The sequence below is a fragment of the Chiloscyllium plagiosum genome, chromosome 43 (assembly GCF_004010195.1).
Source record: "Chiloscyllium plagiosum isolate BGI_BamShark_2017 chromosome 43, ASM401019v2, whole genome shotgun sequence".
Lineage (NCBI taxonomy): Eukaryota > Metazoa > Chordata > Chondrichthyes > Orectolobiformes > Hemiscylliidae > Chiloscyllium > Chiloscyllium plagiosum.
Genome location: NC_057752.1, coordinates 2030845 through 2056446, shown reverse-complemented (window position 1 = coordinate 2056446; position 25602 = coordinate 2030845). Strand labels below are relative to the sequence as shown.

The following is a 25602-nucleotide window of genomic DNA, read 5'->3' as shown; positions in this document are numbered from 1 at the left end:
TCTTGTTATGAAGGCCAGTATGCTATTAGCCTTCTTCACTACCTGCTGTACCTGCATGCTTGCCTTCATTGACTGGTGTACAAGAACACCCAGATCTCTCTGTACTGCCCCTTTACCTAAATTGATTCCATTTAGGTAGTAATCTGCCTTCCTGTTCTTGCCACCAAAGTGGATAACCATACATTTATCCACATTAAACTGCATCTGCCATGCATCTGTCCACTCACCAAACTTGACCAGGTCACCCTGTAATCTCCTAACATCCTCCTCACATTTCACCCTGCCACCCAGCTTTGTATCATCGGCAAATTTGCTAATGTTATTACTAATACCATCTTCTATATTATTAATATATATTTTTAAAAGTTGCAGTCCCAGCACTGATCCCTGCGGTACCCCACTGGTCACTGCCTGCCATTCCGAAATGGAGCCGTTTATCACTACACACCGAATTAGTGGCATGAGGGTTTTCGTTTTCGTTTGTGTGTATGAAGGGATAATAATTAACTTGCCAGTCTTCCTGGAACCATTATTTTTAAACTAGTATGTGTCAGAGAGGTGACTGGGGCTTTTCCAGAATGATAACATGAGTTTGTTTGTCATTGAGTCATAGAGATGTACAGTACAGAAACAGTCCCTTCAGTCCAACTCGTCCATGCTGACCAGATATCCGAAATTAATCTAGCCCCATTTGCCAGCACTTGGCCCATATTCCTCTAAACCCTTCCTATTCATATACCCATCCAGATGCCTTTTAAATGTTGTAATTGTACCAGCCTCCATCACTTCCTCTGGCAGCTCATTCAATGCATGCGCCACTCTCTGTGTGAAATAGTTACCCCTTAGGTCCCTTTTAAATCTTTCCTTTCTCACTCTAAACCTATGTCCTCTAGTTCTGGACTTGCTCACCCCAGGGAAAAGACCTTGTCCATTTACCCTACCCATGCACCTCATGATTTTATAAACCTCTATAAGGTCACCCCTCAGTCTCTGATGCTCCAGAGAAAACAGCCCTGGCCTATTCCGCATCTCCCTATAGTTCACACCCTCCAACCCTGGCAACATCCTTGTAAATCTTTTCTGAACCCTTTCATGTTTTACAACATCCTTCCTATAGCAGGGAGACCAGAATTGCATGCAATATTCCAAAAGTGGCCTAACCAATGTCCTGTACAGCCTCAACATGACCTCCCAACTCCTATACTCAATGCTCTGACTGATAAAATCTTGTGAAAGCTTTATGATCAGAAATAACAAACATTGAAAGGCTTTAGATTGCTTTCATTTAGAGGAACCAATGTTTTTTTGCTTAGTAAAAATCCATAGATTCAAAAGCTTTTGGGGGCAGTTCACAGAAGTCCTAAGGTTAGATATAAGAACAGTTTCTCTTGGAGAAAGGAGTTAGTTCAGAACAGGTTTCCAATTTGAGTGGTTTGGGGATCTGGGGGAATTGATGGAGGGATGTCATCAGGTGTAGAAGAGTTATCCTTTGATTGCCCTCAAGTTCCTCTTGGTGCCCATGGACTACCACATGATGAAAAAATTGTGGTTGCTGCTAGGATAGTAGCAATGACCAATATGAATATTCCTGCACTGTGATACACAAACTGTTCAGTGGTAGATTGGTAAATCTTGTGGTACCACTGTCTGTTGTCAAGAAGAAACTGGCAGAGCCATGTTTGAGCTGCCAATGGTACCCAGCAACATGGGCAATCCCTTCACGTGCCATCACCCCATGAATGCATCACTGGCTAGTATATTGGCAGTGGCTTATGTTCCATGACCCATTTCTGCCTAGAATCATCAATTCCACAAGAGGTTTAATGAGCCTGTAACCTTATCAGTAACTGGCAGTGCCATTCTTGCCCAGCTATGAGCTCTTGAAGGAGGTGGCATGCTTACGTAACCACCTCCTTATTGAAGCTCAGTTACCACAGTCATTGCTCCAGGATTAAGTGGAGCAATGAGAAGTACTCTCTGAAAACCCCGTGCCGGGTAGGGCCTTCTGTGTGGAGCCCTCCTCCCCATCACACCCTCCCACCACCTTTGCAGAGCTTCCCTCTTTTTTGAAACAATTCAAGGGACATGGGCATCACTGACTGGTCACTATTTATTGCTCATCCCTCGTTGCCCCTGAGAAGGGGGTGGTGAGCTGCCTTTTGAATACATACTGTATGTAGACCCACAATGCCTTTAGAGAGGGACACTGAAGGAACGGTGATATATTTCCAAGTCAGGATGGTGAGTGGCTTGGAGGGGAACTTGCAGGGGATGGTGTTCCCATGTATCTGCTGCCCTTGTCCTTCCAGATGGAAGTGGTTGTGGGTTTGGAAGATGCTGTCTGAGGATCTTTGATGAATTTCTGTGGTGCATCCTGTAGAGATGCAAAATAGAGGTGGAGTACGGCTCCTGAGCTGGAGCTTGTCGCTCTGACTGCTTTTCATTTTTTCTTTCTTGTTTCTTTCTATCTTCTATTGTCCTTACATACCTCTTCAACTCAGGTGTCATTGGCGGAGGACCTCATGGACCTCGAGCAAGCCCAGTGTGGATGAGAGTAGGCCCAGCGCAGACCTCAAGTGGGCCCAACCTGGACCTCGAGAAAGTCCAGAGTGGGCCCAGCGCAGACCTCAAGTAGGCCCCTCGGACCTCAAGCAAGTCCAGCGCAGAGGAGTGTAGGCCCTTGAGTAGGGAGTATTCCATCACAGTCCTGATCTGTGCTTTGTAGATGGTGGACAGGTTTTGGGGAGTCAGGAGGGGAGTTATTTACCACAGTACTCCTAGCCTCTGACCTGCTCTTGTATCACCATCACTCCCCATCTCCATCTATATAACACCTTCCCAGTTACTGTCCCCTAGCCCCACTCCCACCCTCCTTTTTATCTCTCAGCGCCCTTACCCTGCCACATTCCTGATGAAAGGCTTATACCCGAAATGTCGACTCTCCTACTCCTCGAATGCTGCCTGACCTGCTGTGGTTTTCCAGCGCCACATTTTTCAACTCTGATCTCTTGCATCTGCAGTCCTCACTTTCTCCTATTTATATGGCTAGCCCAGTTGAGTTTCTGGTTGATGGTAATGGTAGGGGTTTCACCAATGGTAATGCCATTGAATGTCAAGCGGCAGCAGTTAGATTATCTTGAATTTGTGAAACTGCAGCTCATCCAGGTCTGAGATATTAAATAAGCAGTCTGACAAAGCCACGGCTGCAAAGTCAAGGGAGATGTTGGGAAAGAGATGTTATTAACACATTCATTTCACAAGATAACAGCTTTCAAATGCATTTATTGTCTCTTAAAGTAATGAAGCAGTTATGTGATCCTAACTATTATCAAAAACTGCACACCAAATGATAACAATGGTTAACAATCATACAGATGCCCAGGGTCACACTAACAGCACTACACACTACAGAATTCAAACATTCAAGTTCTCAAGTTTGAGGTTACGGGCTTTCAAAGCCTAAGTTCTATTTTAACCCCACTTTAACATTTCCTTCACTCTGGTTACTTGAAAAACTGCCTATTTCTACACTAATTCGTCTAATTTACTGCTATAACTGCAATTTTAACAGAAGTTATTGCTTACATTTTATCTAATTTCCTTGGGGGAGTTAATCTCATAAAGCAGGGACTCAGAAAGCTTGTAGCCAAATACGTATCTGTTAGCCTCCATCTGGTGAGTGAAACTGACTTTTACATTTGACATATCATGGGAAGTTAAACTGATATTTCCACTCTTCTAAGAGAAATGCAAGTAAAACACAATACGAATAATTCAAACTCTCTGTAAGGATATGATTAAACTGGGTGCCCTCAATGTACACACAGACTCCAATGCCATGTCTTCAGATGATAGTCCCATGTGGTAGCATGCACATGAGAAATGGAAGCTACATAGAAATCCTTCTCTTAGGGGACTCCAAAAGTAACAGTGTATGGAGATGGAGTGAAGCCGTTGCTCAAGATGGTCTGGCTAAGACTGACTTGACAAAAGTGACAGTCCCAGCTGATTAAAGGTGGTGGAAGACTGTTGTCAAAGGCTGGAGGCAGGTCAAGGAGAATGGGGAGGGAAATGCCCCACGATTGCAGTGAAATAGGATGTCATTTGTGCTTTGATTAGGACAAAACAAATTAAATTGTGATTAAGTAGATCTTTCCTATGTTGTAAAGGTGGGGCTGATTCATTAAGTAAGGTTTTGTGCAAGGCTGTAGCGCCCTTTGTTATTCTTTCATGGAATGTGGGCAACACTGGCAAGCTTGCATTTGTTGCCCATCCTTAAATCCCCCTCTGTTGCTTGCTGGGCTATTTCAGGGGCAGTTCAATGTCAATCATATTGTTATGGGTCTGAAGTCACATGTGGGCCAGACGAAGATAGTTTGGCAGATTTCCCTTCCTGCAGGGCAATAGTGAACCTGATGGATTTCCATAGTCTCAGTAATAGTGACCATGAATCTCGCTTCATTCCGGATTTGTTAACTGCCATGGTGAGGATTTGGATTCACAACCCCAGAGCATTTACCCAGACCCCTGGATTACTAATCCAGTGACTTTACCACAACACCACTGTCTCCTCTTTCCTCATTTCTTTGGCAGGAAGAATAGAGGAGCTGAATATTACTGAAATGGAGAAACATTGCAGAAAACTACATAACAGAGGAATTTTGGAGTCCTTACACGATCACGAAAAACAAGCATCCAACTTCAGTGGATAATAGGGAAGGCAAATGGATTGTTGTCCTTTATTTCAAAGGGAATGAGTCTTATCGAAGGAAAAGTTTACTGACATTGCAGACAGTCCAAAGAAGGTTCACTAAGTTGATAGCAGGTATGGAAAAGGTGCAGATGCTGGTAATCAGAGTCAAGAGTGTGTTGCTGGAAAAGCATAGCTGGTCAGGCAGCATCCAAGGAGCAGGAGAGTTGACGTTTCAGGCAAAAGCCGTTCATCAGGAATGTGGCTTGTGGACCAAGGGGGCTGAGAGATAAATGGGAGGGGGCTGGGGGGAAGGTAGCTGAAGGTGAGGGTGAAAGTGATAGGTTGGAGGAGGGTGGAGCAGTTAGGTGGGAAGTAAGATGGATAGGTATGACCATTCAAGGCAGCGGTGACAAGTTGGAAGGTTGAGACTGGGATAAGATGGGGATAGAGGAAATGGGGAAACTGTTGAAATCCAAATTGATTCCATATGGTTGGAGAGTCCCAAGGGGAAAGATGAGGCATTCTTCCGCCAGGAGGAGGCCCAGGACTTGCATATCCTTGGCAGAGTGGGAGGGGAGTTAAAATGGTTAGCCGTAGGCCGGTGGGGTTGGTTAGTACGGGTCCCAGAGATGTTCTCTGAAACGTTCCGCAAGTTAGCATCCTGTCTCAGCTAACTTCCCTGCAGCCCCATCCCCTCTCCCATTTATCTCTCAGCCCCCTGGGCCCACAAAATTCGGCATAATCCCGAAACGTCGACTCTCCTGCTCCTCAGATGCTACCTGACTGGCTGTGCTTTTCCAGCACCACACTCTTCAACTCTGATAGTAGGTAGAGGCTGAATAGATTGGGCCTGAACTTATTGGAGTTCTGAAGAATGAGAAGCAATATTGTTGAAACATACAAGATTCTTAGAGGATTTAACAAGGTAGATATGTTTTCTCTTATGGGAGTGTCTAGGACCAGAGGGCATTATCTCAGAATAAGGGAGTCATGCATGGACGGGTTGGACAAAGGGTCTGCTTCCATGCTGTACATCTCTATGACCATAAAATAGAGTAGAATTAGGCCATTCCTCCCATTGAGTTTGCTCTGCTATTCAATCATGGTTGATATGTTTCTCAATCCCATTCTCCTGCCTCTCCCCATAACCCTTGATGCCCTTACTAATCAATAAACCTATCTATCTCTGTCTTAATTACACTCAATGACTTGGCCTCTACAGCCATCTGCAGAAATGAGTTCCACAGATTCACTCCCCTCTGGCTGAAGAAATTCCTCTTCATTCCAGTTCTGAAGGGCCATCCCTTCAACCTGAGGCTGTGACCTTGGGTCTTCGTCTCTCCTACCAGTGAAAACATTTTCTTCACGTCCACTCTATCCAGGCCTCTCAGTATTCTGCAAGTTTCAATCAGATCCCCCTCGTCATCCTACTAAACTCGATCAGGTAATGACCCAGAGTCTTTAAACATTCCTCGTATGATAAGCCCTTCATCCCAGATCATTCTTGAAAAACCTCCTCTGGATCCCCTCCAATGCCAGCACATTTTTCCTTAGATATGGGGACCAAAACTGTCCACAATATTCCAAACGTAGTCTGACCAGAGCCTTATACAGCATCAGCAGTACATCTCCGCTCTTGAAATCAATGCTGACATTGCATTTGCCTTCCAAACTACCAATTGAACCTGCATGTCAACGTGAAGAGAATTCTGAACTAGGACTCCCAAGTACCTCTGTGTTTCAGATTTCCAAAGCCTTTTCCAGTTTGGAAAATGGTCAACACCTGTATTCTTTGCAGAAAAATGTATAGTTTCTTACTTTGCCACATTGTAATCCATCTGCCACTTCTTTGCCCACTCTGCTAGCATATCCAAGTCCTTCTGCAGCCTCTCTGCTTCCTCAACCCTACCTGCCCCTCCACCTATCTTTGTGTCATCTGCAAACTTAGCAAGAATGCCCCAGTTCCTTTGTCCAGATCGTTAATGTAAAACGTGAATAGTTGTGGTACCAACACTGACTCCTGTCAAACTCCACTAGCCATCCTGAAAGACTCGTTTATCCCTACTCTCAAGCTTATCTCTCCACGCTCCAGGCTCACTGCCTTTATTCCTGATGAAGGGCTTTTGCCCGAAACGTCGATTCCGAAGCTCCTTGGATGCTGCCTGAACTGCTGTGCTCTTCCAGCACCACTAATCCAGAATCTGGTTTCCAGCATCTGCAGTCATTGTTTTTACCTCAGTCCTCTATCCATGCCAGTATCTTGCCCCTAACACCATGGGCTCTTCTCTTATTTAGCAGCTTCCTATTCAGCACCTTGTCAAAGACCTTCTGGTAATCCAAATAAGTCATGTCCACTGGCTCATTGTCTAATTGGTCATTACCTCCTCAAAGGATTCTAATGGATTTGTCAAGCATGACTTCCCCTTGCTGAAGCGGTGCTGACTCCACCCTAATCTACCATGTACTTCCAAGTACTCCACAAACTCATCCTTAATAATGGACTCTAAAATCTTAACAACAACTGAGGTCAGGCTAATTGGCCAATAGTTTCCTGCCTTCTGCCTCCCTCCCTTCTTAAACGGGGTGTTGCATTAGCCATTTTCCAATTCTCTGGTCTCCTCCCTGACTCCCGTGATTCATGAAAGAACATTTAAATCAGAAATGAGGAGGAATTTCTTCTCTCAGAGGATAGTGAATCTGTGGAATTCTTTACTGCAGAGTTAAATATTCAAATTTATAAAATCAGAATAGCAATTCATGGTGAAAGTAATAAAGGATTCAAAGTAATTTACATTAAAAATAATATCATAGCATAAATAAGTCCTGTTTAATATATTCAAATTACAATGGAACGTTTGGTAAGCAATACCTCATTTGAGATTAGAGAATTTACTTCTTTTTAAAAAAATGTTTTGACATTCTAGTTCAGAGTGGGTTCGGAGAATACAGAGAAAAGTTTTGATTGAAATAATAAAATATGAAAACTGATCCTGGACATGGATGTATAATCTGGAATTTTGCTTGATTACCATTGCGGATGAAAGTACTGTGTGATATAGTGGATTAAAAAGGCACATTAAAAAGCACTCATCTTAATGACTAGTGATTAAAATTAATTGACAAAGGATTATTGCACTGATACTTCTAATTCGAATGAATGATTCACAGCAGACAAGTAAATATAAGGCTTGGTGTTCCCATGATCCAGCTTCTCATTTGACTGCATATCCAACAATATGGTGTTTGATCAAACTCATCAAAGGTGCAATGATGTGCTTCAGATTCAATTCTGAGAAGTTGGCTTTCTCGAGGTTTGCTGAAGTGTCCCTGGTCAGATAGCATCCATCCCCAAAGTAACGCCATGCAGGCTGGATCACATGTTGAATGAAGTGCAGCCATGTTTCTTTGTCAGCAGCCACGTGCTCAATGAAGAAAAATGCCCCGCCCTGCAGAAACAAAACATTTTGTCAAGTATCTGAAGAAAGTGGGCTGAACAGGAAGCAGAGTCAATCAAATTGGCCACATACAGGGACTAAGGCCACAGACCAACCCCAACCAGAATAACAAGGGCAGCAGATATGTAGGAACGCAATCACTTGCAAATTCCCTTCAAAGCCACTCACCATCCTGACGTGGAAATACATTTCTGTTCTTTCAGTGTTGTTGGGTCAAAATCCTGGAATTCCCTCCCTAATGGCATTATGGGTCAGTTTACAGCACATGGACTGCAGCAGTTCAAGAAGGCAGCTCACCACCACCTTTTAAGGGGCAATCAGGGATGGGAAATAAGTACTGATCTAAGCCATACCTCACAAATTAATATATTTTTCAAACCTTCCACAAAATAAGGCTTAAGTGAAAGATAGACTCTGATTTTAATGAGTGGACTCCCTGTGGCCTTGCTCAATAATGTGGATATTACTGTTCTGTAAGATTAGAAGTGTTTCATTAACAAATGTACAATTTGTCTTTCTGCTACATTAGAGCTGTGCATCTTTTAAGACTACAAAAGTAAACTGTTAAGTGAACAAATATTCAATTTAATTGTTTAGTGGAGCAACTTGCAGGTTACATAATCTGTTTCAGGCTGCAGCTGACAAAGCACCCAGCAAATGGAATGTTTTCTGCACAGCAATGGAGTAATGGCTGCAGTGTGATGTTCATTATTACAGAATTGATGCCTTTCAGAGTAAGCCAGAGGATGTTATTTTGCAAAGAAAAAAGCAATATAGTATGGAATATTCAATGTATTATTAATGCTGTTTTAGCATCGTTGTGTGCATCTAAAGATGCAAGCCATTCGTGAAATCAGTGCTCAGGTTAGTCAAAGATAAGTTGGGTTCAATAAATTGGCAAAGGATAATTGAGAAGCAGATATGCTTGCTGACAAGCTGCTGGTTCATCTAAATGTATTGCCCACTGCAATCTCCCTCACAGGCCTTTTAAATTTGCATTGTTCTGAAACATTCTTTTCACTGATGCAAACCGACATACCTTGAGACATTTTCCTCACATTTAAAGCTGGTCACTGATAATTTTGAAAGTTAGCTAAATTTGCAGTTTAACAGCATGTCATTTGAAAACAATTGTTGTTTTACACTGTGTTCTCAAAAGACAGCAATGGATGTCTTTAGCAAAGTACCTCCTTAAATAATTAAGTATATATAGTATTAGTGCTGGCTAAAGTCAGTCCCAGATACACAACAGAGATGTAAGGCTGGAGACAGCTGTGGATCTCCAAGGGGGATGTGGGGAAGAAATACATTGCAGGAGATACAGGAGACTTTTATGACTGGAATCTTGTTTGAGATATTGATCTCACCATACTGTTCTGGAATTTGCTGCATAACTGGCTGGTTGTTATTTTTTTTTGCCCTCTCTAAAATTTATATTTACATTGAATGCACCCCTTGAGAGTGGTGATGAATTGCTGACTAGTGATAATTATGAAAGTAATAGATCCAGCAAATGTGCATTTCACAGAAGCCTACGAGTGGAATTAAGTTAACACATTTTAAATAAAGAATGTTGTTACCAATTTTAATCTCTTGTTCAACAGGTATTCCTCTTACTCTTGTGGATGCAAGTTTCGTTTAGGCTGACACTTTTCAAGTTAAGGTGATGTCTTCAGATGATATTTTTAAAAAGTGGCCCTGTCTGTTTATTCACTCATTGGGTGAAAATAAAGATCCCATGACTGTAGTGATTGTAATATGGTCAGCCAGGTGGACTTCATAAAATATGAGTTCCCTGACTGGACCAGATCAACAACCCCGATCAGGGAGCCCTGGCTGACACATAAGAACAGGAGTGTCAGACATGCTGTTCACTCGGAGAGCTGGCTCTGAGGGAGGTAGAATGGTGTCAAGGACACTCCACATGTACATAAAGGGTGACTTGGTGACAGAATACCAGCCTCTGTGGAGCTATTTCAATGGCAACGAGAGAAAAGCACACTCCTGAAGAAATTTAATTCACACCAGCTGTCTTTGAGTTGGGGTAAACATTTCTGGCATGATGCCATTTTTTGAGACGCTTAGCTCATTTGATCATACTGTTGAAGACTGGGCCCAGTTTGCCCAGTCAGCTTTTGGACCTGCAGCTTTTTCAGTTATTAGGCACGAGATACAAAAACCTTTCAAGAGTTGATGATTTAGCTAAGAAATATTATGACACCAAACCTCTTCTAATTCTGAGATAATATCAGTTTTACTCGGCAATTCGAGAATCGGGGAATCAAAATCAGGGTTTTTGATTTGGTTAAGATGACAGGCAGAGGCATGTGAATTTTGGTTTAACTCTTAATGAAATGCTAAGAGACCATTTGGTATGTGGGATTAATGATGTCACCATGCAAAAGTGCCTACGAGCTGAACCCAACTGGACTTCAAACAGATACTGTCACAAAGCTGGTTCTTTTTCTCAAGGATACTAGGTCCTTGGTTTTTTTTCTAAGAGGTCGTAAACTCTCACGGTGCCAATTAGACTGGTTTGGTACAGAGATTAAAGGGTATTGAGAGGCCTTTTTGTTTATATGTAAACAGATGAGACTTCAGGCCAAAGTGGTCATGTTTTAGAAATGACCTATATAATGAAAGGGGAGTGGTCAGCTCTCTAGCTGAGCAATTCAGTCCAGAACTAGTTAGGAGTTCAACAGTGAGCTGAGTGGAAACCCTCTCTCTCCTTCTGCCCTTCTAACTTCAACCTGTAAGCATCTTTTCTTTAACTGTGTTTAAGGGGGTTTGCTTATTGGGACTGTTGTGTATATTCGAAACAGCGTAATTAAGTCTAGTTTGGATAGACTGAGTTCTGTAGGGGTTCTTTATTCTGTTCTTTGTGTTTCATTGTGTAATTTTGTGAAAAAAAAAGTCTGCTTTAAAACATAATCGTCAACCTAGCTAGCTTACTCTGGGTAATTTTCACTGTACACTTACCAAAACAAATTGCGGTCTGGATTGCCTGCTCAAGAATGTTTTGAGTGGTCTGGCCTAGTCCATAACTACACTACAACTGGCTTTGTTATTGGAAAATGCAGCAAGTGGAGCATATGAGTTACAGGGCATTCTGATGGCAATGGACACCCTCGCCAGGCTGACTGAGCTTGGGGAACACCATTTGAGTGAAGGCAATTGCACAGCCTCACTCAGGGCATATCCTGAACAGAGAGACTCTAAGTCAGCCCACAACAAAACCCCAAAACAAAGCCAAACCTCGGCCAAATGGTTGAAATGTTCTTCAGAATCTGGGCTGACAAGTCATTGTAGTTGCTGCCGGTATATGGACTCAAGACAGCAGAAGAGACTCACTGGATCTAAATGGAGTAAGAGAACTCAGAGGCCGGTATCCAGGAGAGTGCACACCCTGGAAAGTCCACCTACATCTGGTTTGGAGCAGTTAAATTGTTTAGCAAGATCCAAATCAGAACCAATCAAAATAAATGTAGAGTTAAAGGGTCGCGTGGTTGTAATGAAGGCCAATACAGGCATGGCCATTTCAGTGATCACAGAACCAGTCTTTAACAAAATTCATTCTGTACTCCAACCTTTAAGTTTGTGCAAGAACTTGGCCAGGCTGACAAACTATACTGGTGAACTTTTACAGATTAAGGGTACAACTTCGGTTCTGGTCCCTTCTGAGAAGCAGCTGGTACAGTTACCACTGATTGTAGTAAAAGGCTCAGGCCCAAGCCTATTGGGACAAAATTGTCGAGAAAGATTCACCTTGATTGGCTCCACATTTTTCAATTAGAAAATGGCTGCCTGGATGAAGTCCTAATTAAATACCTGGAAGTTTTTCAGGACGGTCTAGGCACTATTAAAGAAGCCAAGGCCACCTTGCATGTTGACCACGAGCAATTTAATGATTCTGTAAGACCCACCAGTGCCAATTGCCTTATGGGCAGAAATCAGGAGGCTGGAAAGGGAAGGAATCATCAAACCAGTCCAGGTTGTGGAATGGGCAGCACCGGTCGTACTGATTGTGAAGCCTGAGAGGTCGGTTCCCCTTTGTGAGGATTTTATACAAACAGTAAACCGTTTTTCACACCTGGATGAATACACAATCCCTCACACAGAGGGTTTATGTGCAAAGCTGGTAGGAGGATTGTCCTTCACGAGGCTGGACATGAGCTATGCATACTTGCAATTGCAGTTAGATGAGGATTCCCAGAAGTATGCTACAATTAATACCCAAAAGGGTTTGTACCAATAAACGAGACTGCCATTTGGGTATCGTCAGCCTGCGCAGTTTCTTTTTAGTGGACGATGGAGAACATTTTATAAGGTCTACCCCAGGTTGCCATTCATCTAGATGACCTGGAATAATAGGGAAGACCAATAAGGAACACTTAGAGAACCTGGCCATTGTCCTTAGATTCTCCCAGGCAGAGGTTCACCTTAGAAGGAAAAATTGTATGTTTCAGGCACCCCAAGTGTGCTACAGAGTCGATAAGACTGGGTTACACCCATTGGAAGGTAAAATGAGGGCAATCAAACATGCCCCAGCTTCCACGTATTCCCTTAGGCTGGTGAATTATTATGGAAAGTTCATACATAACCTGGCTTCGACCCTGGCACCTTTGAATCAACCCTTAGAAAAGGGTCAACCTTGGAAATGGTCATGTAGACAAGCCAAAGCTTTCAGGGAAGTGAAGAAATCGTTATCATCCCCTAAGGTGTGTTGGCACACTATGATCCCAAGTGAGATCTGGTGTTGACATGCGATGTCTCCCTGAATGGCATCAGGGTAGTATTGGCTCACAGGTGGCCCAATGGAGAGGAATGCCCAATGGTGATTGCATTCACAATTTTGGCTAATGCAGAGCGTAAATATGCCCATATTGAGAATAAAAATGTGCTGATCATATTTGGAGTCAGGAAGTTCCACCAATACCTTTAAATACGTAAATTTGTTACAGTAACAGACCACAAATCCCTGCTAGGGCTGTTCAAAGAGGACAAGGCCATGCTGCCCATAGCTTCAGGCTGAATTCAGCGGTGCGCTCTCATTCTCCATGCGTACAATTACAAGTTGGAACACCGTTAGGGAGGCCAAGTAGCAAATGCAGATGCAGTGCACCACCTCCCACTGGCAGATACTCCACTGGTGTATCCCATTCCGTGAGAACTGAGAGAGCAGAGCCAGGGTGAAAGGGAGCTTTAAGCTCAGAGGCCTATTATATCAGATGTGCTCTTGCTTTAAACTCAAGTCAGGAATTGACAGCGGCCATTACTGCCTCAGACCTTGCGACCTCACTTGGTGTTCTGAACTTCATTTTGCGATGCCCTTTTTGGCATATCCAGACATGCCAGCTGTCATTGTAGCAACTTTTCAAAGTATTTTACATGGAATTTGCTTGTTGCGTTAAATGGATTTCTTTAATGTTAATCTTTCAATTAATCTTCCAATCAACAGATATTTCAACTGATTGATGAGTTGGTGGGCAGGGATTGGAAATTACAAGAGAATAACAAAACAATAACACGATAAGAAGTCTGGCAAGGAGAGATGAGAACTGAGGTAATCCTTTGCTGGAATTCCATACTTCGACAAGGCAGATTTCATGGCACAGTGGACAATTGACTAGTCAGTGATATGGGCATTTGTTGCCCATCCTTAATTGTCCTTGAGCTGAGTAGCTTGCTTGGTCATTTGAGAGTGCAGGTAAGAATCAACCACATTGTTGTTGGTCCGGACTCACGTGTAGGTCAGACCAGATAAAGATAGTAGATTTCCTTTCCTAAAGGTCATTAGTGAACCGGATAAGTTTTTATGACATTCAATGACAGTTGTCACAGTCACCATCACTAAGCCTAGTTTTCAAATCCATATTAGATTAGATTAGATTACTTACAGTGTGGAAACAGGCCCTTCGGCCCAACAAGTCCACACCGCCCCGCCGAAGCGCAACCCACCCATACCCCTACATTTACCCCTTACCTAACACTACGGGCAATTTAGCATGGCCAATTCACCTGACCTGCACATCTTTGGACTGTGGGAGGAAACCGGAGCACGCGGAGGAAACCCACGCAGACACGGGGAGAATGTGCAAACTCCACACAGTCAGTTGCCTGAGTCGGGAATTGAACCCGGGTCTCTGGTGCTGTAAGGCAGCAGTGCTAACCACTGTGCCACCGTGCCGCCCAAATATGTCTTAATATATTTTGAATTTCACAAACTGCTGAGAGTTGAACCAGTGTCCCCAAAAAAATCAGCCTGGGTCGTTGGATTACTAAAGTCATGAAAACTGATCAGAGCTCCAAAATACATAGATATTTTAAAAGTACATACATTTCAATATAAGACAGACAAAAGGTGGCTTAGAATGTAAATTCACCAGCTATCCAAAGTCCTTGTGTGGAAACAGAATGTTACCCAAACAGTGTCAACCATCAGACAGCAAGATTTTAAAGGGAGAGGTGCCATTAAAAAAAAACTGAACTGTGATCTTCTGTGGGTGTGTTCCATGCTTATGGACATGACACAGGTTGAAAGAAAGGCAGTTCTCGGCAAAGGACAGGTTTGTGTTTTCCTTTTCAGGAATACACAAGGGGGTTAAAGACAACTAGAGCCCCTAGTCTGTGTGCGAGGTTGTGGTTCAAGTTCTACCAAACTAAAGTATGCTGTGAAGGGACATAGCTGAAAATTCCCACTAGACATTCCTGCATCTGCATATAGAAATAAACTCTTCCTGATTGTTGAAAACACTCAAGTCAGAAAAGCCACAATTGAAGGAAACTGGACAAATTCCTTTCACTAACTGCAGAACCAAGAACCTCCAAACAACTACTCAACGGTCAAAGTCAGCACTACCAGACTCACCCACCTTAATGACCAAATTGTTTCACAATTGATCTGTCATGGACAAACCAAATGATTGATAAATTCCTTTTTAACTTTTACTTTTCTGGACTCCCCTGTCATTTACAATCTGTCTACATTTGTGTCACGTTTTATTATTTTTTCTTGTTTTAGTAGCTAATAAACTTCTTGTCTCCTTTAACTCAGGAAAGCTTGGTTAAATTAGTTCTTTTAAAAACATAAAGACATTGAGATAGGGAAAAAGGTATACATGAGGAAATAAATTCTTTTAAAATTAACTTTGTTTTAATCAATTGAGGGAGGAGTTGTATAAAAGATAGCTAGATCATCCCTCCTTACCTCAGAACATGACAAATTGGGGACCGATCCTAACACTGGTTTAGTGGCATTACTATTATGCAACTGATCTCCATATAAACCTGTCAAGTGGCTGGATTTCTTTTCCCACTTTACTCCATTTCAATTAAGTAAACTATTACCCTAACAGATCAAGAAGCATTAACTAGTTTAAATTCTGAGGTTTCACAAACAAAGCTGAAGCTTCCTTTCCCCACACCTCATCATTTTAAACATTTAACCAACTTTTGCTTTAAAATGTTATTAGTTACTATTTTATGAACATGACATGAGATCCAAATTGGATGCAAGTAAGCTCAGCATTTATAGAGTAAAGCCTGATAGGCAAAATGTACAACCACTGTGCCACCACTGCTGCCTCACAGCGCCAGAGACCTGGGTTCAATTCCCGCCTCAGGCGACTGACTGTGTGGAGTTTGCACATTCTCCCCGTGTCTGCGTGGGTTTCCTCCAGGTGCTCCGGTTTCCTCTCAACAGTCCAAAAATGTGCAGGTTAGGTGAATTGGCCATGTAAATTGCCCATAGTGTTAGGTAAAGGGGTAAATGCAGGGGAATGGGTCTGGGTGGGTTGCGCTTCGGCGGGTCTGTGTGGACTTGTGGGGCTGAAGGGCCTGTTGCCACACTGTAAGTAATCTAATCTAATCTTATTAATATGGTGAAAGAACTCCTCTGATATTCCTCATGGTTGAATGAAGAGGTTAAATTATTGTCTAACAGGAGTTGAATGCTGTGTTATAGAAATATGCATAGGGTGTAAATAGCCACTGAAGGATTTATAAAGAAGTTTATAAATGATGTCCTCAGAAAGTGTGTCAAGTAGGTTCTGAGATTACAAATTTTCCCTGTCTTCCTGGTGTGAATTAAGATACAAATACCACAGTTGCATCATGGTTTGCAATGAATACAGCAAACTTTTTATTAACTGACACCTATGGGACCAGGAGGGTGCTGGCTGATCAAGTATTCTGGGTAATCAAGAGGTCCACATAACCGCAGTACATCCTGACCAAGCAAAGCTTTGAGGTATCAACATATTTTTTTTTTATTCATTTGTGGGATGTGGATATCACTGGCTGGCCAAAATTATTGCCACTTTCCTAGTTGCCCTTCAGCTGCCTTCTTGAACCGCTGCAGTCCACCTGCTGTGGGTTGACCCATAATGCCCCTAGGGAGGGAATTCCAGGATTTTGACCCAGCGACACTGAAGGAACGGTGATATATTTCCAAGTCCAGTGGCTTGGAGGAGAACTTGCAAGGGGTCGTATTCCCATGTATCTGCTGCCCTTGTCCATCTAGATGGAAGTGGTCGTGAGTTTGAAAGGTGCTGTCTGAGCATCCTTGATGAATTTCTGCAGTGCATCTTGTAGATAGTACACACTGCTGCTACGGAGCATCAATGGTGGAGGGAGTGGATGCTTGTGGACGTAGTGCCGATCAAGCGGGCTGCTTTTGTCCTGGATAGTGTCAAGCTTCTTGAATGTTGTTGGGGCTGCACTTGTCGAGGCAAGTGGGGAGTATTCCATCACACTCCTGACTTGTGCCTGGTAGATGGTGGACAGGCTTTCGGGAGTCAGGAGGTGAGCTACCCACTTCAGTATTCCTAGCCTCTGACCTGCTCTTGTAGCCACTGTGTTTATGTGATGAGTCCAGTTGAGTTTCTGGTCAATGGTAACCCTGGAGACGTTGATAGTGGGGAATTCAATGACGGTAACACCACTGAATATCAAGGGGCGGTGATTAGATTGTCTTTTATTGGAGATGGCCATTACCTGGCATTTGTGTGGCATGAATGTTACTTGCTGCTTGTCAGCCCAAACCTGGATATTGTCCAGATTGTGTTGCATTTGAACATGGACTGCTTCAGTATCTGTAAACATTGTGCAATAATTGGTGAACATTCCTACTTCTGACCCTTTGATTGAGGGAAGGTCATTGATGAAGCAGCTGAAGATGGCTGGGCCAAGGACACTACCCTGAGGAACTCTTGCAGAGATGACCTGGAGCTAAAATGACTAACCTCCAACAACCACAATCATCTTCCAACAATGTCAGACATGACTCCAACCACCACAGAGTTTGCTCCCTGATACCCATTAATTCCAGTTTTGCTCGGGCTCTTTGATGCCACACTCTACTGAATGCAGCCTTGATGTCAAGGACTGTCACTCTCCCCTCCCCACTGGAATTCAGCTCTTTTGTCCATGTTTGAACCAAGGCTGTAATGAGGTCAGGAGCTGAGTGGCCCTGGTGGAACCCAAACTGGGTGTCACTGAGCAGGTTATTGCTGAGCAGGTGCTGCTTGATAGCACTGTGGATGGCACCTTCCATCACTTTACTGATGATCGCAATTAGACTGATGGGGCAGTAATTGGCCAGGTTGGATTTGTCCTGCTTTTTATGTACATGACATAGCTGGGCAATTTTCCACATTGTCAGGTAGATGCCAGTGTTGTAACTGTATTGGACCAGCTTGGCTAGGGGAGCAGCAAGTTCTGGAGCACAAGTCTTCAGTACTATTGTTGGAATGTTGTCAGAGCTGACAGCCTCTGGAGTATTTTGTGTCTTCAACCATTTCTTGATATCACATGGAGTGAATTGAAATGGCTGAAGATTGGTATCTGTAATGCTGGGGACCACTGGAAGAGGCAGAGATAGACCATCCTTTCAGCACTTCTGGCTGAAGATTGCTGCAAAAGCTTCAGCTTTATATTTTGCACTAATGTGCTGCGGTCTTCTATCATTGAGGATGGGGATATTTGTGCAGCCGCCTCCTCCTCCAATGGATCAGAGCAAATCCATTCATTTAAATGGGAAATTTACCTTCCCAGCAGCCCCTGATCCCTGGTTCTGGAAGGTTCCCTATAATATGTTCAGTCCGCAGTAAACCGCGGGTAACTGAAACTGCAGAAAACTATTCTGTGGATACGGGGGTCGCCCTGTACATAACTTTTGCCGTTTTATGAAGAGTGCCAGTTAAAACAAAGTTTACTGTATGTGGAAAGCAGGTATTTTTCACCAAATGTTTTTAGCTTCGCTGAGCTGTATGGATTTTACATGTTCACCTATGAAATTTTGTGAAGATTAATTTGTCAAACAAAATGTAAACAAGCTGCTAAATATACACAACTATTTTTTAAAAGGATAACAATCAAGAAAAGCTGAAGTTGCTGTTTTACCTTATCTTTGAAACTTATTGGAGACAATAATTACACTTAGTGCCACTGTTCTTAAAGAAAAGTTGAACTTGAGAAGGCTTCAATTTCTATGGAGAGGCATGATTACAAGGAGTAAGTTCCAGCAATATCTGTCAATTGCTAATCTCTGCAATTGTAAGAATATCAGAAAGCTACATTACAACTGACGCAAGATCACACTATATTTTAGGAATTCAAAATATGTACTTACTGAATGTACATACAAATTAGGAGCAGAAGGCCATTTGGACCCATAAGCCTGCTCTGCCATTTAATAAAATGACTCCACTGCCAATCAAAAATCTAACTCAGCCTAAAAAATTCAATTATCCAGTCTCCCTTTCTCTTTGGGAAAGAGAACTGTATAGACAACAACATTCAGAGAATAACAAATTTTCATCTGTCAAAAATTGGAGCCTACTCAGTTTTTAAATGGTGGCTCCTAATTCTAGTCATAGAGTCATGGAGATGTACAGCACGGAAACAGACCCTTCGGTCCAACCTGTCCATGCTGACCAGATATCCCAACCCAATCTAGTCCCACCTGCCAGCACCCAGCCCATATCTCTCCAAACCCTTCCTATTCATATACCCATCCAAATGCCTCTTAAGGATGTGATTGTCCTGATCAGCATCCTGATACTCCAGGGAAAACAGCCCCAGCCTGTTCAGTCTCTCCCTGTAGCCCAAACCCTCCAACATCCTTCTGAACCCTTTCACAACATCTTTCCGATAGGAAGGAGACCAGAATTGCATGCAATATTCCAACAATGGCCTAACCAATGTCCTGTACAGCTGCAACATGACCTCCCAACTCCTGTACTCAATACTCTGAACAATAAAGGAAAGCATACCAAACGCCTTCTTCACTATCCTATCTACCTGCGATTCCACTTTCAGTCTCTCCCACAAGGGGAGACATCCTCTCAGCAGTCACATTTTCAAGATCCCCAGAATCTTACATCTCAAAAACATCTCAACTTATTCTTCTAAACTCCAGATCCCCAATCTATCTAACCTTTCCTCATAAAATAAGCCCTTCATCCCAGGAATTGAATCATTACTTCTAATGTATCCCTTCTTAAATACGGAGATCAAAATTGCATCTAGTACTCCAGATCTAGAATCTCTAAAGTGTCGAAAGAGGCCTTTCGGCCCAACACGTCTACACCGACCCTCCAGTGACTAATCCACCCAGACCCATTCCCCTACCTTATTTTACACCTGACTAATAACTTACTCCATGGGCAATTTAGCATGGCCAATTCATTTAACCTGCACATCTTTGGATTGTGGGATGAAACCGGAGCACCCGGAGGAAACCCACGCAGACACAGGGAGAATGTGCAAACTCCACACAGACAGTTGCCCAAGGCTGGAATCAAACCCAGGTTCCTGGTGCTGTGAGGCTGCAGTGCTAACCACTGAGCCACCGTGCACCCCTAGTCTGACCAATGTCCCATAAAAATGTAACAAATAATACGTGAAGTATTGCACAGATATGCAATTCAACACTCCACCACTGACAGTTATGCTATCAGCAGCCTAGAGCTTTGGAATTCCCTCCATCCATTTCTCCTCCTTTTTAACCTAGTTATACAGTCACACAGCACAGAAACAGACCCTTCGGTCCAACTAGTCTGCCAAGCATAATCCCAAAGTAAACTAGTCCCACCTGCTTATGCCTGGCCCATATTCCTCCAAACCTTTCCTATTCATGTACTTATTCAAATATTTTTTTAAAGGTTGTAACTGTACTCGCATCTATCACTTCCTTCGGAAATTCATTCCACACACGAACCACTCGGTGTAAAATATTGCCCTTCATGTCTTTATTAAATCTTTCCTCCTCACCTTAAAAATATGCCACCTAGTCTTTAAATCCCCCATCCTAGGTAAATGACATCTGCCACTTACCTCTTCTGTACCCCCCATGATTTTATAAACCTCTGTAAGCTCACCCCTCGATCTCCTACACACCAGTGAAAAAATACCAGCCTAACTAGCCTCTCCTTATAACTCAAACCCTCCACACCCAGCAATAGCCTGGTAAATATCTTCGACCAATAGTCCTTGGACCAAGCTTTTAGCCACCTGTCCTCAAGTGTCTGGTTGTCACATATTGATTGATAACACTCTTGCAAAGTGCATTGGGAAATTTTACCATATTAAAAGGAGCACATAAGTGCAATGGTTGAAAATGCACAAAAGCAAACAATTTGTATGAAGGCTTGAAGATCTCAGTTGCCATTGGGTGGTGCAATGGACATCTCAAAGTCTGATAAAACAATGATTCATTTCCCTTTATAACCACAAACTTTAATTGCTCCTAAGTAAAAAATTAGTGAGATCAGAAATTAGCTTCAGGTGGGAACTCAGGCTTCCTTTTTTAAAAAATGATAATGGGTACAATCTGTTCAAAGTTACTCAGTCCATATCTGATGATAGTTAAAATATTTTTAATGTCTTAGGGACCTTATATATTCCAATTGCCTCCCCTTGTTTCCTTATTATGGTAGTTACAAATTTACAGTGTGTCACATAAAGAGCCTGTGTAATGGGTCTTTGATTTACTGTTCAGGTTGTGGAGTTGAAAGTAACTTTGTTTGAAGGGAAGAGTTGGAAATGTGCAGGGAGAGGACATCTTTTGTGAAAAACTTTAGTTACTTACCAGAACCAGTGTGCTGGAAACACATCAAAAATTGCATGCATCAGTGAGTGCGGACACAAGGCTTTGTTGTGGTGATGTACATTCATTAAGGTTTTTAAGTTGCGAAACAGCAGCCTGAAACAAAGTCAGGTTCAAGTTCCCAGCAAAATCAACTAAAATCTGAAATAACATCAGTCAATGTTTATTTAATGATTGAAAGGATGCATTAATTTAGTACTTGGTGTTTGAAAACTATTTTCACTCTGAAACTTCCCTCACCAATGTGTATGTAACTTTTTGTATTTTTTAAAAACATAACACAACAATTTAAGTTGGATAGGAAGTAGCACTGGATCTAGCATTTTTAAACATTAGTGGATTTCTTCTGCTATTATAACTCATTGTAAATCAGACAATGTGCCAATTTCAAAGGATATAGTATTAGACCATTTAATGCACTGTATTAATCTGCCAAGGTAATGCTGCAATTCTTTAACATTCCAAAGCCTAACTATTACATAATGCAACACAAAAAAAAGGGTGAAATCTGTGAGATTGTTAAGCCTCAGTTTTCTTCAATATGAGCATAGTTTTACACGCTTAAAGGACAAGATTTAATTGGAGGAGCAGGTAAGTCCCGACCCAAAACGTCGACTTTCCTGCTCTTCTGACGCTGCCTGACTTGCTGTGCCTTTCCAGCTTCACATTTTATCGACTCGACATTCCCCAGTTCTTGCCTAATATTATGGAAGTTAGCCTTCTCTCAGTTTAGTATGTTCACCTTAGGATTGCTCTTATCCTTATCCATAAGTAACTTAAAACTTACAGAGTTATGGTCACTGTTCCTGAACTGTTTCCCCATTGAAACTTTGATCACTTGGCCAGGCTCATTCCCCAATACCAGCTTTAGTATGGCCCCTTCCCTCGTTGGACTATTTATATATTGTTTCAAAACATCATCCTGTACAAACTTAACAAATTATCCACCCCATCCAAGCCCCTGGCACTAAGGCAGTCCCAGTCAATATAGGGGGAATTAAAATCACCCACCACAACCATCCTGTTGTTTTTACATTTTTCCATAATCTGTCTACATATCTGTTTCTCGGTCATCCGCTGGCTGTTGGGAGGTCTGTAGTACAATCCCATCAGAGTGATTACACCTTTTCTATTCCTGAGCTGGATGGCCTTGCTGGATGAACCCTCCAAGGTATGGCCTTGCTGGATGAACCCTCCAAGGTGTCCTCCCTCAGTGCAGTTGTGATATTCCTCTTTTAAGTAACCCAACTCCCCCAGCTCTTTTACATCCCTCTTATCTCACCTGAAACATCTAAATCCTGGAATGTTAAGTTATCCATCTCTCAACCAAGTCTTTTGTTCTAGCTACACCATCATAGTTATATGTACTAATCCAAGCTCTAAATTAATCTGCTTTAATTAATACTCCTGACATTAAAACAAATACACTTCAAACTGCCTGTCCTACTGTGTTCAGCATCCTCTCCTCATCCGTTCCTCCTCTTAGTCTTATTGGCCTTAGTCTCGGACTCCTCCCCAGTCATTTTACTTACTGACCTACAGCTCTGCTTTTTTTCCAGCACCCCCCACCAAATGACACAAGCAAACCTCCCTGCCAGGACATCGATGTCCCTCCAGTTTAGATATAACCCATCTTCTTGTATAGGTCCCACCTCCCCTGGAAGACATTCTAATGATTCACATACCTGAAACCCTCCCTCCTATGCCAGATCATTAGCTACATATGTAACTGTACTATCTTCCTATCCTGAGCCTCACTGGCACGTGGCACAGCAAATAATCCTGAGATTACAACCCTAGAGTCCTGCTTTTCAATTTCCTATCTAACTCTCAGTGCTCCTTTTGAAGGACCTCAGTTTAATTGCTTACTTAACAGTGAACTGAAGAACCTCTCAGTAAATCACAGGCCCTGACTTTGAGGTCCTTCCTTGTCTGGGAGATGATGACTGGAGGCCTGTTCTTCACAGGATCCAACAGCAAGAAAGTAGGTCTTTTCCTTAGGTCATTTGGGACAGGACTTTGCAGGACCTTGTTTCCTGATCAGGGAAAACAGCCATTTTTCTTTGTTTCTCCCCTTCTCTTGTTTTTGCCCCCACACTACCACTGTCCCCAAACGGGACCCAGCAGTAGTGTTTATATTTTCCCCAAATCACCCGTGGCTATACGTGTATGTACAGTGACTCAGTAAAAAAAGACAGGATTGTGTGAATACTTTATTCTATATTCTCCATCACCAGGAAAACATGCATGTATCTAGTGAAACATTAACAAGCAAAACCTAATAAGGGCAATGCTTATGTCAAAAAGTGAAGGGGAGGGTACCAAATCAAAATGGAGTTGGAGGGGAAATAAAGCACTGTATTCCCTACAGTGCCCACCTTTCTCTAAAGACATCAAAAGCATTGACGGACACAACGTGCTTTCTCTCCAATGACACCCTGGCTCTAGAATGTAATCACGGAATAGGGGCAGGCAGTTGGCAGATGACCCCCCCCCCCCCCCCCCCCCCCGGCCCATTGTCTAGACCTGTTCAGCTATTTTTATCTGTCAAGAAGGCACATAATTTGACTGAAGGCAAATTGAGGCTCAAGTAGCTGTAAGTTGATCACTTAATGACTTTAGTTAATGGTGGGTTGTGAAAATTCTTGAGAAGAACTTAATTGTTGGGGGGGATGTGGTGAATATTCTCCTCAGAAACTTGCCTAACTATCTGCCCCTCCCACCACTTTGACCAGAAGATGTGGGAGCTGAAGTAGGCCATTCAGCCCATCGAATCTACTCCACAATTCCATGAAGTCAAAGCTGATTGGATGATCCTCAACTTCACTTTCATCCCTTTTCCCATTACCTTGATTACCTTACTGTTAAAAATCGGTCTGTCTCAACTTTGAATATATTTAATTACCCAGCCTCAACATCCCTGAGTAAATACTTCCACAGATTCACTCCACTCAGAGAAGAGATTCCTCCACATCTCTGCCTTAAATATGCAGCCCTTATTCTGAGATAATGCTCTCTGGTCCTAGACTCTCACAAGGAGAAACAACCTCTCCACATCTGTCAAGTCTTTGTAAGATTCTTGTATGCCTTAGATACCTTCCCTTGATAAGGGGACCAAAACTGTTCACAGTATTTCACACTTACTGAGACAAAAGGCCTACGGTCAATAAATCTTAACAACTCTTTGTAAACATTTCTGAATGAAAGGGTAGGCGGGGGAGGGGAGGGGAGGGAAAAGAAGAGGAGTTATCCCGTTTCTTTTACCGGTCTCAACACTCGTTTAATCTCTTTCAGCACCGCGTCCACGTTCTGGGCGGTGCAGAGCACGAAGGTGCAGACCACGGCGTCTACTGAGCCGCTCGCCACTTGGCTCAAATTTTCGCCGCACGCCACCACGAACCGCTCGAGCTTCAGGTGCGTGTTCTTGGCGCCACTGCTCTTCAGCATGTGCTCGAAATTCGGATTCGGGTCCGTGCAGATGACCTTGCAACCCCAGGGGTAATACTGAAAGTTGGCACCAGTGCCACAGCCCACTTCCAAGACTGTCAGCCCCGAGGAGCTGGCGAAGTCCGGCAACCGGCCGAAAAGTTCCTTCTTCACTTTATCCATCTTGTCGTTGATAGTGGTGGTCATTCTGCGCATAAGGTATGGGAAAAACCTCTTGTATAGAGGGTCCCAGAAACCGATGTATTGTAAAATGGTGACTGGAAGAACCATGATCCCCACAAGGGAGCGCAGCACAGAGCGAACAAACGCCATCTTTAAGGAACCAAGATTGTCGACAAGCTTTTCTCTCTCTCTCTCTCTGTGTTGAACGTTATACTGGGCGGAGAGCAAATCTGTACAGCCCTTCCAGGTGCCTCGAATTGGTTAGAGGGAACTGCCCACAGTTTATCCCTCTCGTGCCAAACGGGAAAACAGGGATTAATAATTGCCCTGCAGAGAGAACCTGCACCGAAAGGGCTGAATTTGTCTTTCAAAAAAAAATTACGGATCCTTGATAAATACTTTTAAAAAGTCAAACTAAATAATATAATATAAATCAGTTTAGTTTTTAAATTGGTTTTGTACTGTTTCGTGGCACGGGGGCTCAGTGGTGAGCTCTGCTGCTTCACAGCGCCAGGGGCCTGAGTTCGATTCCAGCCTCAGGCGACTGACTGTGTGGAGTTTGCACATTCTCCCCGTGTCTGCGTGGGTTTCCTCCGGGTGCTCCAGTTTCCTCCCATAGTCCAAAGATGTGCAGGTTAGGGTGGATTAGCCATGGGAAATATACGGTTATCAAGGATAGGTTGGTGTGGACTTATTGGGCTGAATGGCTTGTTTCTACACTATACGGATTCTATGCA

General features: G+C 43.0%; 1 protein-coding gene across 1 annotated transcript; it reads right to left on the bottom strand.

The window, feature by feature from the left end:
- Positions 1-7498: 7498 nt before the first annotated feature.
- On the bottom strand, positions 7499-25392 carry LOC122543288 (methyltransferase-like protein 7A). Its single transcript, XM_043681791.1, has 2 exons — positions 24521-25392; positions 7499-8139 (listed from the first exon to the last, which is right to left on the bottom strand). Exons 1-2 carry the CDS (start codon positions 25013-25015, stop codon positions 7906-7908), a joined length of 729 nt encoding a protein of 242 aa, XP_043537726.1. The 5' UTR covers positions 25016-25392; the 3' UTR covers positions 7499-7905.
- Positions 25393-25602: the final 210 nt, after the last annotated feature.

Excerpts from the sequence above, each read along its gene's own strand:
- LOC122543288 (XM_043681791.1), bottom strand. The coding sequence starts at position 25,015 with ATGGCGTTTGTTCGCTCTGTGCTGCGCTCCCTTGTGGGGATCATGGTT. Across the intron at positions 8,140-24,520 it reads TTAAACGAGTGTTGAGACCG|GGCGGGGCATTTTTCTTCAT; the intron begins GTAAAAGAAACG and ends TTGTTTCTGCAG.